At 36.5% G+C, this 17155-nt stretch overlaps 1 protein-coding gene across 1 annotated transcript in view; it reads left to right on the forward strand.

Annotated features, from left to right (window-relative positions):
• LOC135219776 (basement membrane-specific heparan sulfate proteoglycan core protein-like) overlaps positions 1 to 17155 on the forward strand; it is a gene marked incomplete in the record, with an annotated part of 1285796 nt that overhangs the window by 530836 nt on the left and 737805 nt on the right. The window contains 1 exon segment of the mRNA XM_064256828.1: positions 6785 to 6904. Coding sequence (XP_064112898.1) covers positions 6785 to 6904 — 120 coding nt within the window.

The raw sequence follows: 17155 nt of genomic DNA on the forward strand, positions 1-17155 counted from the left end.
TATTTATTCTAATGACCAGATAAAGAATACGCACTGTATTAAATTAGCTGTAAGGTTAGAATACTAAGTACCTTTGTTGGTTTCTTATAGTGATATGATAAGGTATGCCTAATTAGGTTCATAGTATAGTATGTATTAAAAAAAATCAGATTCCTTTTGTTTACATGTATAGGGGAGCTTGTGTCTGCTTCCTGACAGGATTAAAAAAAACTGTCTCATTCATCTTTGTTCAAGATTAAAAAAATACCCATTAGGTTTCTTGGGACTTGCTAGAAATCATCTTGACAAGTACTGGTTAAAAATGTGGAACATTTTAGTTAGACATTTTAGTTAGTGGAATGGAATGAAAGACAATAAGGCCAAGTGCTGGAGCCTGTGAGGTCATTCAATGCTGAAAGGGAAATTGAGAATGTAAAGGTGTAACAGAAGGAAAACCTCGTAGTTGCACTATGAAACAATTGGTAGGAGAGAGTGGAAAGAAAAATATTAGAAAGAATATGAATGGAGTTGTAAAGCAAAAGAACTATAAGTGGTTGCAGCTATGGGTTGAAGGGATGTTGCAAAGAATCTTAAGTACAGCAATGCCTACAGTGCACCATATGGGGTGCACTGATGGCACTACCCCCATACTGGGCATTTTAGTTAGGGAATAATGGATGAATTGGCCATTTTTGGTGTTTTGGAAAGAGTAAAAATGAAATAGTATTCCAAAAATAGAGAATAATGCACTGAATTTATTTTTTAAGACTATGATTACCATACAGGTACACAATTCTTTATCTGAAATCCTTCGGGCCAGATGTGTTTTGGTTTTTAGAATTTTTCAGATTTTGGAATTGTGGAGTCAGGAGCATAATCAAGCATCACTACTGCAGCAAAAGCATTTTTCCCCTTTTTTCATGTTTTTTTTTAATTTTAGTTATTTATTCATTATAATAATATAGTAGTGCTAAATGGATGTAAGATCGCTAACATCAGTAATAAATATCAGGAGAGTTAAGACCATATGTTCGCTAGCACATATTATTTTCAACAAAAACATTCTGTGAAATGCAAACATATACATATTTCAACGTTGCCTAGCTCGTGATTATTTGACTGCTGATGGGAAAAATTACTCAATATTTTGCTTTGTATAAAAGTTTCTTCTTGAAAACAAGAATTTAAGAATTTTAACTTGAAAATAGTGTTATGAAAAATCCCACTGTGTGCTCTAATGATTAAATGTGCAAATGTAAACAGACGATAGTATGGTAACAATAAAGAACAATCCTCTCCATGATTGATGTTATGAAATGCATTTTATAGTCTTGCCTATTGTTAAAATTCACAAGTTGAATTACAATTTAACTCGTGAATTTTAACAATAAGTAAGATTACAAAATACATTTCATCATATTGATCTTGGAGAGGGTTGTTCTTTATTGTCACGATGTCATCATCAGTTGCAGTCATACACTTGATCACTACGATACACTGTGTGGGATTTTTTGTAACACTTCGTAAAGTTAAAATTATTGTTAAATTCTTTTCAAGAAGAAATAATTATATAAAGCAAATCATTGAGTAATTTTTGCCATCAGCAATCAAATAATCATGATCATGGTAATGATCAAATTTAGTGCCATCACGATGTATCTATAAATAGAACAAAAGTAGAGGGCAGTCACTGGATAACATATTTCCATATCAACCAGCCAACCAATCAGGTGTTAGCTGCATTCTGTCTGCGGAACAACGTTTTGTTCATATGAAGTTAATGATGACGTGCGTGTGTTTTGAATGTAATACATAGTTTTTGATAGTGTTTACATTTTACTGATTACATGAAGAATAGAATTAATCCCTTCTTGTTACTTTGAGCACAAAATTCTTGGTTCAGAGATTCTTCTGCAAAAGTTTTTTTTTCTTTTTTGCTTCAGAAGCTATAATCTCTTTAAAATCTTGAGGAATGTTAATCCATTTCCATTTACCTGCTGGGCACAACCTTTAAAGTCCACATAACGCCTCATTGGCATGATCGGTATGGTCTTGGCATGCGGCCTCGATGGCCGCGAGTTCGATTCTCAGGCATTCCATTGAGGTGTGAGAGATGAGTATTTCTGGTGATAGATATTCACTCTTAACATGGTTCGGAAGTCATGTAAAGCCGCTGGTCCTGTTGCTGAATAACCACTGGTTCCATGCAATGTAAAAAAACAATCATAGTACAAACAAACAAACAATTTATAGTCCACCTGTTGAAAAACAACAGAAATATTTTTTTTTCCAAAGATGTATTACCTGTACTGCATGTTTTTTAAAACATTATGAACAAGTGCACACATATACTAATACTTATTGGTTAATGATTCAAATTAGCTGCATATGTTGTCCTGAGAGAGAGAGAGAGAGAGAGAGAGAGAGAGAGAGAGAGAGAGAGAGAGAGAGAGAGAGAGAGAGAGAGAGAGATCATTTAGGACTCCAAGGCTTTGGCAATGTACAATTATTTTATTATCTTGGGACTTTTTTTTTGTTCTTCTTTAGATTTTCTAAGGTCAGTTCTTGTGATTTAGTAAGAAAAATAATTGGAGTAGCAGCACACACCCAAATGACTTAGGTCAGCTGTTATCATGCCAATCTACCAATCTTATAAATTAATGCTCTACTCCCCACAAAAATGTTTTCGGGTTTTAGAATTTACGATAAAGCATTGTGTACCTGTAGCAGGTCTGTACTTTTAGTTTGTGAAAGTTGCAAAATAGGATTTTTTTTTCTTATTTTTATCATAATTTACCCAAAAGCACTGGAGTGTCACAGTACCTGAAATGTATAGTGTACAGTATTTTTGACATTGTATGCTACAGCCTTGCACATTTTTTGTTAGTCTATTTGATGGTGACACTGCTCTTACCATGTCATGTTGTATCATATATTTGTTTTATAAGATATTATAAGGGCTAGATCCCCATTACAACACTTGTCACATTACACAGTACTTATTTGAGCCTTACTTTTGCTTAGAATTTCAGTGAACTGCTGTTAAATAGGTTTTTAATTATTATTATTAACAATTTGATGATACTTATATATCCTTGGAGACCTAAACCTGTATTTCATTTAATGAATTTATTTCCTAGGTATATAATGATTGAAATTGTTGATACTGTAACACCAGCAGCACAATATTGTGCACATTATATTACCACTACATCATTCAATCGTAGATGAAACTTTCTTTGTTGTAGCTTTAGATAACTGCTTTGTGCCTGTACCATGAACTTGAATCTTCTGCAGCATCTGTTTAATTGCTATTGAAATTTCTTCTGTTAGCAAGTAATGTTATGGCAGTATAGAGAGATCAGCTTTTTGTTTTTGTTTGATCAAATAATGTTACTTGAAAAAGAATTTTTGTTGAGTATGGTTTTGATTCTATGCCATTTTCGATGAATTGATGACTCTTAAGGTATTGAGAGTCAAAGTGTATGTTTCGGTGGTTCTTTGGAAGGAGCAGTTTAGTGGAAAACAGTAGTACTGTATACTAATACCTTTCCTGGTCTTGCCCTGTAGAGAGTGAGAGGCTATCTGGACAAAATATCCTGTATGTACATATACATTTTGTGAGTGAAACACTGAATAATGATGACAAACTTGGAATGGCAAGTAATATGACTGTGGTTAATCCCTGCAATAAACAATATGAAGTCTTAAACTTCAGCTTGAGCCATACAACCGAAGGTAGAGAATAAGCAAAGAAGAAAAGAAACAAGATTTCAAACCAAATCCTGTTTTCACACATGTTGAAAGTTTTTTTTTTTTAATTGGTGAAGATTCTATGTGCTTAATTCAGATAGATGTTTTGCAAATCTTGGAAATAAACAGAATGCAGTACTATAGAAGAAGAAATATTCCAACTGCGAGTATTTGTTGAAAAACAAAAAATAAAAAATTTTTTTTAGTCTTCTAAAACATCAGGGAAATCATTGGCATTAATGTAAAAATAATGAAACAGCACACTGAACTACACCCAAGGAAACTTAATTCACTCTCAAATCCAAGGAAGGGATTCAATTAAAAGTAAATAGGCCAATGATGTTATGTTAAGTTGTGAAGATGATATTGATTGATAGATCTTGCCGTTAAAAATTACAATATAATGCTAAGTAAGGAAGTAAGCCAAAATATACAAATGAATGGGTCACCACCACTTGACACAGAATAATCATTTCATATCTCAAATAAGTAGTTTTGTTAAAAAGCCTTCTGTTACTGAATTGTCTTGGACCGAATTGTTCAGTAAACTGTCCTAGTACCAAATTGTTCCACACCGAATCGTCAGGTATCGAATTGTCCAGATGCCTATAGTATATATACATAGGATCATCCTTGCTTTCTTTAAGAGTTTCAAAAGTTTTCTTGCTCTAGACTGGTTCATCAGTATGTTAAGTGACTTTTTTTTTTATGATGACAGTGGCTTTTACCGATACAGTACTGAAGATTTCACACCATCAGTTCACTTCTTATCCTTTAACATGATTGAAATTATCATATTTGACAGCTTAAGTTTCCATACAATGGCTGTTACAGGCATGCTGCCTTCATGCTTGATGATTTTTTATCTATCTCCTCAAGAGTAAATGTCTTACTCTTCCTCATATCACCAGTAGCATGTGTCACAGATGAAGATATGGTAGATTTAAAAAAAAAAGAGTAGCAACACTAACCCCTTGGTTTATTGGTTATATATGGTAGCAACCACATGGCAGACTAGGAGATGAGGACAGCATGTTGCTTGCTTGGGAAAAATCAAGATTCAGTATTCCAAAATATGGTTTCTGCTTCATGTTTAATATTGCTACTTAGTGATAATAGCATAACAGCCTTTCTTGATACTATCAGTTCGTGTTAAAAAAAACTATTTCAAAGATAAGTAGTTTTGTCAGGTTGCTTTCACAAAAATCTTTTCAATGAATACGTGTCATGTGTTTTTGTAGAGATTGGCAACACCATGCACATAACAGATCTTGAAACTGATTTCAGATTTTCAGTGCTATTGTCTGTCTAATTTAAAGGATGTTTAATTAAAATAAATTTTTTCCAGTAAAAGATTTTCTAATCAACTATCAATAGATAAAGAACCTGTCTCATGTTTGCCAAAGCTACTTAAGCCACATAGTAAAAATTCTTCTCTTCCATCATTGTACTTAATTATATATTTATATTTTTTTTCATTTTGCATTAATACAAATAGAGTGGAACCTTTTTACATACAATAAACAGAATAGCCACCAAGAATTTAAGGATTTCATTCCCTTATGAAAAATATTTGTACTATTTGATAATGCCGATGATAGATGCAGACAAAACATAAGAATATTGAGACTTAACAAGCTTTAGATATCATTCCCATTTTCGAGTTGACTTTTGCATTTCCTATACCTGTGTCATTCATATTTAGTTATAGTAATGTTTCCAAGTTTAACACAATTTATTTCTAATGTACCACCTAGCAGATATAAAAAATCAACTACCTTTATATGTATACAAAAAGTTTAAATCTTTTTTGTCATCTCATCAGTAACAAAAATTGAAACACATACAATTCAGAGATTTAGTCATGTTAAGAATGCCTTTCAGCTTCACTGTATTTTGCAAGCATGGAAATTAGTATGAATTTTTTCTGAAATATGGAACTGCCTTTTGCCTGAATTTTTTTTTTTTTTTTATCAAATAGTTTACTTCCTTTTTTAAAATTAAGGCAATACTTTTGTTGTAGCCTAAAACATACCACACATCAAAATTATTCTCATTAATGCTTTAATCATGCATGTAGCTACAAACTATCTTATTTGGATACGCTTAGAAGCTTGTGTCTTGTCAATAAGTGAGTAATAAAAGGGAAAGATTACTGCTTGCCAAAGAAGGATAATCCTGAAAAAAATCGCTGTGATTTTTATTTTCTGACAGGGATGTATATTTTATCATGGCACACTTGGTTATGAATAGACAGGAATGGTAAACTCTGAGATTGGTCTAATGTAAGAACTTGGTTAACCCATGTATGCACAACATAAGTCTATGGAGTAGGTAAAGTAAGTTAGAAGTTAGACAAAAAAAATGTGTGATATTTCGTATTTTTTACAATTTGAGTTGGTCTTACAGTTACATAAGGTAGAGGATTATGTAATAGATTTGAAGACTGAAAAGATAAAAATTGTTAGTGTTACATACAAGGTATTTTGACAAATGCAAGCAATTTTTTCCAGTATTGTATCTGTACCTTAGTGTTTTTCCACATATTTACTTTTATTGGGAAATATCCTTAGTGTATTTATCACAAAATTATTTCCAATGTCACTTCCTTAAATATAATTCAGTAGATGTATGATTTCAGCAGGACATTTTTTATGCAGGTAAGAAATTGTGCATGGTGTAGTATGCATGACTAAATTTAACCGTAAGGGTCAGCAAACAACTTTATATGCTGATGGAATTTTATTGTACTAGTCCCTGTAAATTGGGAATGTCATTATGCACCTGATGTATTTTGATGTCTATTGTTGGATACACTGTGCATGTATATTTGTTTTGTGGATTGAGTACAGAAACAGTAATATCCAGTAAGGTTTTGCTCCTTTTTCTTTATTGTTTAATATAATTTTTACTAGATTCCTTTTGCATTGATTAATATACTAATGTTTGGGGTTTGAACTTTTCAAATTTTATTGGAATGGATTACTTTAGGCTAACTGTGTTCTGTGGCTAATTATGGTAATGGGTGTGTTCTTGACTTACACATTCTTAGCTTGCCTGCCTGAAGAGTTTCCCTGCTTAGATGATGGCACCTGTATCCCTAGAGAATTGGTGTGTGATGGGAGAGATTATTGTCGTGATGGGTCAGATGAACTTAATTGTCCTACACCTGGTGAGTCATTTTTGATTTTTTTTATTTTGTTATGTCAAAGTGCCATTATGTCTTGCTAAGCCATTTTTGTGGTGGTTAAGATGAGTAGTAGTAATTCATTTCTTTACTGGCAATTATTAATGTTTTCATGGCAGGTGTATGTGCACTTATCCTAGTGATAATTAATTTATTCTGTACTTGCTGTTAATTTGTGATTTGGAAAATATGTGATATGTACCTGGGAAACTTGTGTAGCAAAAGAGACTGAGAAATATCTTTCAACAGAGAAACTGTTTTCTTGTAAGCAGCAAGAAGACAGAAGTAAAATTACAAACTTATATATAATAGAGAAGCATGTATGCAAAATTTCAAAGGTAAAGTGATGGAACAGGTGATAGTTTTTTTTATTCCAGTAGCAAAAGTCAAATGATTTTGGTACTTTAGGTAATAGAAATTAGATGTCTTAGTAAAAGTGTAGTGAAAATTATCAGACCACTGTACACTAGTTGAGTATTCAACCAAAGTTTCTGGTTTCAAATATCATACAGTGTTTGAAATGGAACATTGATGTAGACAATTGCTAATTGAGTCTTTCTATGCATAAATAAGAAAATGCTGTTTCTCTAGTTCTGGATGAATTTGGCTCTCTCTCTCTCTCTCTCTCTCTCTCTCTCTCTCTCTCTCTCTCGTCTCTCTCTCGGTCTCTCTCTCTCTCGCTCTCTCAATCGTCACTCTCCTCTCTTCTCTCTCATCTCTCTCTCTCTCTCTCTCTCTCTCTCTCTCTCTCTCTCTCTCTCTCTAATTTTCATGAAAGTTGAAATGCATATGTAAATACAGATGCCTTAAATGCAGAGTAAGATTTTTAACTGTGATGTATTTTCTTAGTGTAGAGTTTGATAGAGATGCATTGTGGTATAGTGTTCATAGACTGTTTTGCTTTTATTATAAGGAAGTTCTCATTATGTATTGTGTTCTTGAGCATGAATAACAAGGAGAAATTTTAGCCAACCATTTTGCTTAAAAGATGTTGACATAGGTAATGTGTATTTAGTTAAAATTGTTACTAAGTCGATATAAACTGATGCATTTCAAGTAGAGAATATCTTTTGTGTTTAGCTGAATGGTTGAATGAATATATGTAGTTACAAGGTTAACTGTATGTTGGTGCTAGTGATGAGGGAGTTACTAGAAAAGCTCCTAGTATATAGGGTATAGATTAATCTTTCGACAGTGTTTTGTGAAGTTCTGTGCTCTGTCACCTCCCTTGGAAGGCCTTAGCTGAGTTTACATTCTGATGTTTTTTCTGCTGGTTTTTTTGTATTGTCTTGCTCTTTTTATTTTGCTCATTGAGAATAACCAAGAGCAATGTGAGGGTCTTGGGTGGCCGTGCAACTGCTTAATTTCACCTGCATATGTAGACACATTAGTTTTCTTCTCATGTCGTCTACCCCATTGTGAAGGATGTACAGATTGGGCTTCTCTTGAGAATGGTTTAGTAATAGGAAGGAAAAGGACGTGGTGTTTACTTTCTTTGCCGAGGAATTTTACTTCACCATTATAGTCAGCAGATTCTACATGATCCTTTCTTCCACTATCTTCTATGCCCATACCACCATCCGAGAGTTCCTCTCAAAAGCTGAGGGTTAACTCTCTTCCACCCAAGAAATCATGCTATTCTTTATCTGATATTGTAGCCTTGTCTTTGGCTGATGTCCCCACAGTGGCAACTTCCCCCTTGATAATAGTAATGAATTATCATCATATGAGTATCTCAAGAAAATTTGGCTGGAACTGAATGTTTCAGGTAGCCCACCCTTTTCAGCCTTTCTTGATATTTGGTGGAAAATAACAGAGAACTGTCATCTATCAAATTGTCTTTGGTGGTTCTTCCAGTTATTGATAATGCATCTCCCAAACCCACGACTCATGTGATGTCTACTATATTACTAGACCGGAAACAATCACTTAAAGTTGTCTTATCAAGCCGGTCTTTCTCCTAATGGCAAGTATGCTTTGCAATGATAAAAAAAACTGAAGGGATCATCCTTTTCTGCTTCTTTTTCATCGTTATTATCTTGATTGAGGGAACATAGCTGTGTTAAAAGATCTTTGGGACATAGATCATCATGTAGGCATCACTCTCATACATGAACCATAGGACGCAAGAATTCATTCATCTTCTTGCAAGCACAATCACTCTGCTTGCCCAGTCTCAAGACTGGGTGTGGGGAGAGACTCCTAACACCCACCCCCCCTCACTTCTCATGGAGGTAGGGGTAGGCACTGCAACTATCCAGCTAATGAGAAGTTCCCGTTTAGTGGATATATGGACTCTCCCTCACACCTTCCTTTGCCAGGGGGAAGAGGTGATCAGGTACCTCTCATCATATTCAAACCTTGAGCAGTCTCTTGTCAGAGAAAGAGGTCCCAGATCTAAGTAGTCATCACTTGTTCTGGTTCCGCACCAGTCTATTCAGATGCCAATTTTAATAAAGTAATGACTGGAGAAGTGTCTTCAATCCAAAATCTCCTTTTACTCCCTTTCAGGAGTTTGCCAAACTCTTCTAATAAGCTCAGCATGTATAGGGTATGGTCCTTAAGAACCCTTGTTTGTGGCTGAAGAAGGGTAAGCTCATTCTTTTAGGAAACCAGTACTCTTGAAAAGTCCTTCATTTCCAGAGCTGCTAATAACTGAATTTGAACAACATTTTTAGGAGGTTATTATTTTTATTCCTGAGCATCATAATCTAGGGACAGCAACCTCAGCGGCTTGCTTGCCTACATTTGTTTCAAAGCAGTTGGTTGTGAATGGCCTTCTAGAGGCACATCCATCAGTAAAACTTCCCTGGTCACAGTTGGCTTGGTTTTTGGAGGTAGAGCATAACCTGGTTTGTGGACTTAGTATAGTTCTTTTGCACCCAGCATTTCATGTAAACTTCTTTCTCAGGTGCTTTCATGACAGATTAGAAACTATTCTGGAGGAATTAATACTTTTTCAGTCTAGTGTTTTAGAGTGTGTTGCTATGTCTGCCTTTCAAGCAATATCATGACTATATATGTGACTAAACACATATACAGATCTCTGTGTCATGGGGTTCGCCTCTCCAGATGAGAAAACTATGTTCAGGAGGTTATTAGTGTCTGGACGAGATTCTTGCTTTTCTTTTTTGTCAGTGTTTGAACCAGTGGATTAACAACATTCATGATAAGAGAGACAAAGTTCTTTCTCATTTTCCAGGCAAGTATCTAATGACAGCACACTTGCCTTTAGAAATATTTCAGTAATTGGTTCCTCACTTTTGTTTCATAAGAATTGTGTAGACATGGCAGCTGAGTTCCTCATTGGACGAGTGGGTTGCATACTCACGCATCAATCCGGTAGCCCTAGTTCACTCCCCACTGCTGCCAAGGCGGAACCAGAGGAATTTCTTTCTGGTGATTAGAAATTAATTTTTCTATATAATGTGGTACAGATCCTACAATAAGCTGTAGGTCTCGTTGCTAAGTAACTAAGTGGTTCCTAGCCATGTAAAAAAAAATATCTAATCGTTCAGGTAAGCCCTAAGAGAGCTGTTAATCAGCTTAGTGGTCTGGTTAAACTAAGATATACTTAACTTAATTTCCTTAACTGAACTATGTCTTTCAAATCCTCAGATAAGTCCTTGCGTCCTAGGTCATCAGGTTCATCAAGATGCTCCTTCACTATTGCAGGAAGGAAACCTGTTTATCAGAAACCAAGACAAGCCTACACAAGCTTCAACATCTAAAAAAAGTGATAAAACTTCCCAGTCCTTTTGACCTCCAATTTCAGGCCCACCTAGGATAGAACATAAAATAGAAGAGAGGACACATGCTGAGGTTAGCAATCTCCTTCCTCCATGGCCCTGTGTAGGGGGTTGCTATTCTCATGCATGAACCAGGTGGAAGAAACCGGGAGCAGATTTTCAGTTACAGGGTTGTTGCCATCCTTTATCAAATAACCCAGCTCCACTCCTTTATTACTTTCCACATTCTAAGAAAGGCCTCTCTTAGATAGGACAGTGTGTTGGAGAAAGATGTTGTAGAGGTGGTGAACTGACAATCTCCAGGCTTCTGTATCAATTTGTTCTTGATGAAGAAAGTGAATGGAGGATGGAGGCTAGTAATCAGCCTTCCTTTCTTGAATGAGTACATTGAACAGACTCTTTTTATTTTTAAGATGGAAACCCCCTGTTCTGTGTTAGTTTCAGTCAGAGCAGGGAACTTCATGCTTTCAGTAGATCTCCAGGATGTGAATTTTCAGATATCCACTCCTCAAAGCTTTTTAAAAGATGTATGTTTTGTATGAGGCAAGGCCCTGTTCCTTGGACTGTCTACAGCCCCCCAAAGTTTTCTAGAGTGTTCACCTTACTCTCAGCTTTAGCCCATTTGAGGGGTATTTGTCCATGGAGGCACCTCAGTGTTTGTCAAGGTTGTGATAGATTTAGGGCAATGATTGTGCTCTGATGCTTTGCAAGCTGCTAGCCATTTTTATGGTAAATTGTAAGGAATTGGACCTCTTTCCTGACAACAGAAAAGGTATCTGGACATGCTTATGGACTCAAGTTGAAAACCTTCTTAGCATATTCAAGGAATTAATGAGCAAACTCCTCCCATGCCAGAAGTAACCCACTGAGTTCTGTCAATCTGTTCTTGGTCATTTGTCATCTCTAGAGAAAGTTGTACCTCATGATTGCTGTCATCTTCATTCCTTCAGTGGAAACTGAAACAGTTTGGTCAGTTTGCCTTCATCCTCCTTCCCAACTTGTTCTTTTGAACCTTGAAATAAGGGAACACCTTTTGAAATGGGTTCCTCTATTCTCATTTTCTCCAGATATGCTCCTGCTCAGATACCTCAAAGAGAAGGGGATCTCCTTGAAAGGGGAATTGGTTTTGGTGGGGTTGGGGAAGGAATGGATGGAAGAACTAGTCTCTTGCCTATTAAGACAAGAATAAAGATCACTCCATACTGTTGATGCAAACTAACTGTGGTAATCCATGAGCTCTCCCCCCTCAATAAAAACTGACAGTCAAGTAATTTGTAGACAAGTGATGGTTGTGGAGTGGTCCCTACATCCTCTAGTAGCAAAAACTGCTTGAGATATTGGGTCCTCCTCAATTAAATCTGTTTGTAACCAAGGTCAAACAAAAAACATTGCCTTTTGCTCTCCGATTGCAGATTGTTGGGCAGTGATGGAAAATGCATTTCAGCCTCCCCTGGGGCAATTAGGACGCTCCTGCATTTCTGTCTTTGTCTTCTTTGAAGAACAGTCAACAGTTTTCATCACTCCATACCTACAGATGACAGTGATAGCCCCTCTGTGGCTGCATTTAGCATGGTATGCAGATGTGCTATCACTTCCAAGAGAGGTTCTGATGGTGCCTAATAATGATTCTGATAGAGCTACCCTCACAGCCTACTCTTCTTTGTCATCCACACATTCAAATGTACCATCAGTCAGTTCACTCCCATCATACTCATAGGTGGAGGTTATACACTGTATCTTGTGAGAGCTTTTTTCGTGAAGGGATGCACACAAAATTTCTATCTGGGAAATTGGGTAATTTTGTGTGATTGGTGTTGTAGAAAGGGTACCTCTCCAATTGGAACCTCTCTTCATTTATTTGCACACTTTTTTTTCTTTTTCATCAAGACAAGACCCTTTCAGTCTGTTGTGAAAGGTTATCATTCAGCCTTGGCACAAGTATCTAAACCTGAAGAGATTGAACCTTCCCACTTTGGTGGAATTGTCTATACTAATGAGAAATTTTGAACAGTCTTTCCTCTTACCAAATGTCATCCTCTAGAGAGTGATATCTCTGGTTCTGTGGAGTTCAAATCCCCTTATGAGCCAGTTCCATTGGCTTTGGACAACGATTTTCCTGTGAAGACTATCTTTCTTTTGATGTTGGCCTTGGTAGAGAGAGTGGGAGAATTGCATGGCCTTTTGTATCTTGTCCAGTACTCAGAGAGTTGGTAACTCTCACTCTTTCATCCCTGAGTTTGCAGACAAAACTCAGAGCCGATCCTCTTTGGATCTTAGGTTCAAGATGATCAGTTCCTTCCCTCCAAGATTTTGTTAATGGAAACCCTAAGAACATTCTTCTGTGCCGTATCAAAGCTATCAAGCACTACTTGAAGATAACCAATACATCAAGACTAGAATGCAGGAGACTTTATTAGTACTGACAGAGGTAAAAAGGTGGTGTCTAAGAACACTTTATCTACTGCCTTCTAGAGGTCATTCAGAGGGTCCACAGCACATCATCAGCTGTCTCTTCTCTCCCATCTTGTTCGAGTGCTCACAAAATCAGGGCCATGGGTCCATCACTTGCTCTACATAAGAACTTCTAGGTTTCTCAGATAATAAGGACAACAGTCTGGCATAAACTCCTTTACCTCATTCTGTCTGAGGGATGTCGCTCACAAGTCCTTGGATGCCTTTTCTTTAAGACCTGTGGTGGCTGGACAAGAATTTATGTAATGACCTGAGCCCCTTTTGTATGTGGATCCCTTTCTTCCTTTGTTTTCCTTCTGGAGCACTTACTATGGCAAAGTATATGCTGAGCATCAGGTGAGATACTGGTGAGTACACAGTTCTAGTTAGTGTAGAATGTGTCACCTCTGGTGAGGCGACATGATAGAGCCTAGCTTTGTATGAACCACTTTGATCCTCTTGCTTTTGAATTCCAGTATACTTACCAATATTCAGTGCGTGCTGTTCACCAATATGTCACTCCCTGTGGGAAGTGGTATGGTTCTTTGAAATGCCCAACCCCATTTTTCTGGGGTTCTACTGCATACCACCAGATTTGCAAGTATTTTGAGAATGGTGTCCCTTGTGGACATCCTCTATCCAGGAACATTTTCTTTAAAAATGTGAAAATAATTTGTATTTCTTCTAGATATAGTACAGACCAGAGTCTTTTGGTCTCTACTAAGTTCCTGAGGTATTTAAAAAGTGGTGCAGTGCATACTTGGAGCTTTTCTGGTATTCTTTCCCATTCACTAGCAGCACCATATGGTTACACTTGTAATTATGTTCATTCAACCATTCAGCGTCACATGAAAGATATTCTCCACTTGGCCTTGGTTTGTATACTTTGGAAAAATACTAATTATTTTTAAAAATGTGATAATTTTTTTACATGAACTTGATGAAATCTCTAGTAATCTATTCAGTATAATTAGTGAAGATAGTAAATCTTTACTTTTCCCTACAGGGATACAGACACTGTGTCCTTTTTATATGGAGTGTCCTGTGCATGGACTGGGCTGGTTGCGTACTGACTAAGCAAGGGTGTTACCAAGTTGAAGATGTTTGCTGGCCATTTCCAATGTATGAATCTTGCCCCTTTTTGTGATTTATCCATTTGAAGTCCTTCCTTAGGTTACTGGTGTATTTTTTTGCCTGACATTGCTAGTTTTGTGTGTTTTTTTTCAGTGCTTTTGCACTTTTTGTTGGTTCTTCGTTTCAGTTGAGAGCAGACAAAACCAATACTAGTATTTGAAGGTCCTTTTGATTTGTAATTGTTTTTGTCTGGAACATAGCATCTACTAGAGGGTTCAGCAGTAGCTGTGACTTTCTCTGACTTATGCACATATATTAATGATATTTACTTTTAATGTGCTCCTAAGTCTTGGTCATTATAAAAGTTCCTGTAGGAGTGGCCCTCCTAATATAACCTGATGGAGGAAGAAGGCCTTCTCAAGAATCTCAGGTAGTTACTGAAGGTTACAGTAGTCTTGGCATTATTGACTGCTGTATTAGAAAAGGATATTCCAGTTGTAGTAGTTTTTCTTAAGGAGATTTATCTGTTGGGTGTCGCTTGGTCTTTGGATCCAGACTCAACCATCCTGCAGTGCAGGGCAAGTAAGGACAGAGAAGGAAAGAATAGGAGAGCCATTAGCTCTCATCCTTGACATTGTCTTCTACTTTGTCATGTACCTCCACCTTGATTCCCACTTAATTCTGCTCTTTTACTGTGCAGGCAGGCATCTAGAATGTGAAGACTACTCCACTCATGAGAAATCTTGATTGGATGCTTCTGTGTGCTTTCCCTCTTGTGGAAGTGTGGGGGCATGCCATCAGGAGCAGTAATTCACTTAACCCCAGTTAGGGTTGGCACTGATGTGTTAGCCTTCTTAGGCTTGAGGTCTGCTCCCATCTCATCTCTTAGTGAGCTTTTGGACTCGCATTGTATTTGAAGTGTTTATCTTGTTTTCCTGATGAACAAGTTGTCCCCCTCTCACCGTGATTCTATGTTGGTGCACAGAGAGGGGTTTGCGCAGCCTGTTTGCTAGTTGCTTACCCATTCTGTGGATTGAGTTACAATTGGCAGTGGGGTATATCTTACTCTTGGTCCATCCTTAGTTAGATGATTATAGTGAGCAGACTGACTTCTCACCACAATTGGAGTTGGAGTAGTGGTGTAGGGATTGTTCACTTTTGTTCTCAGTTTTAGGAGGAGTAGTGTAGGGATTGTTCACTTTTGTTCTCAGTTTTACCAAGTCTCCAAGGGGTCTGGGTGTTAAGTCAGTAATTATTAGTATCAGCTAATGCTGGAGGTTCAATGCATTCTGACATATGGTAATTGAGTACAAAAAGAAATTAAAACATGAAATGAGAATCAAATCGTGTGATAATTCAGTACAAAAAGAAATTGAACATGAAACGAGAATTACATTTGGTCCAACGTCAGCATAATTGAATGGTGTCAGGCTGCTGATGGATATGAATAGTCATAAAATACAAACATAAAAAAAATGCATCTTTTTCATGAATCTTTTAAAGAGTTATTATTACGCTTAACTGTATCCAGTAATAATGTATGTATTTTCACATTATTTTATTATAAGATATTAATATAGTGGTCAATGCTGTGGTTTGGAAATCAGCTGATGGTGAATGCAAGTTTATTTCACCATATCTAACTCAATTCTGAGAGAATTTTTTTGCTTCTAGTTAGTTTCTTGATACTTTACTTACAATGGGACAAGGTAATTTTTCGTTATAAGCCATGTTTTTAAGTCAAAATATGACCTGAATATGTCTTGTTGTGAACTAAATTATTTTTTTCATTAATTTATTGCGTTGGGGCATGTTTATTGTGTAAGAAAATTAAAGGATTAGGGTCAATATTTTACTTGATTTCATTGTAATACATACAAACTTTACATTATTTATCTTTTATTGGCATGAAAACAACAGTAAAAGGTGTTCTTTCATGCCCAGTAGTTTGGATTAAAATGCTTTTCTCTCAATTTTATCTACAGTTGTGTGTGATGTCATCTCAAAGTGTACGGGAGTTTTATCCTTGTTGACGGTGCACGATTGTAGTCATCAGCAGCTTGAACATTGTTTTTTCAGCTTCAGCTACAACTTGTAGTTTCAGTTTAACAGTATATTTCCTTGCCAGTCTTTTATCCATGGTGAACAAAGTTATTACATAAAAATACATCAGTCTTGTTCTACATAAAGTCATTTATAACATAATTACGGTGATTGTTTACTATCTTACTGTGGTTGAAATACAAGCTAAACGGATGTTGTTATCCAATTTGGTTGTACTTGGCAAGAAAGTTGTTTCTCGTTCAGATGTTCATGGCTGTTCACATTTATGCAACAAGTATAAGGTTAAAAACAATACTTTTATCATTCTCTTTTACTTTCTTTGAATTTATAGGTGGCAGTTTGACACTGTCAAATTACTTTCATCTCATTCTACTAAAGGGAGGTTACCCATAAGTCCCTCAAGACCTTGCTGAGACCTGTGGTGTAGGCTCACAAAGTACATAGCATAATTTCTGGAACTCTTCAGGTATCCCACAGCTTATTAAAGACTTTTGGCTAGAGGTGAAGTGTGACCCATTCTCCCTCAGGCAACCTGTACCCACAAATACAAATATTCATGCTGTAATACAAGCTGGACCTGAATGAGTACTTGTAAGTGGCACTATACGCCCCTTTCTCCCCTTCTATAACCAAGAAAAGAGGGTAAGGCAGGTAGAGCATTTTATGCATAACAAAAGCTGCTGACTGATTGTTTCTCCACCTCTTTGGAGGGAGACATACCTAGTTCTTCAAGATTAATTCAACATGATTCTTGTCTAAAACATGCAGAGCAGAGTCAGAGGGAAGTGCCACAAGGCCCTTTGGGATGTTGCCAGCAAAATAGCACCAGTGCCTTTTCCTGCTTGGTGACATTCTGCTCTGCTCTTAAAGGTGCTCAGCCTTACCTACAGGTACTACC

This window comes from Macrobrachium nipponense, chromosome 1 (assembly GCF_015104395.2).
Source record: "Macrobrachium nipponense isolate FS-2020 chromosome 1, ASM1510439v2, whole genome shotgun sequence".
In the NCBI taxonomy this organism is placed as follows: domain Eukaryota; kingdom Metazoa; phylum Arthropoda; class Malacostraca; order Decapoda; family Palaemonidae; genus Macrobrachium; species Macrobrachium nipponense.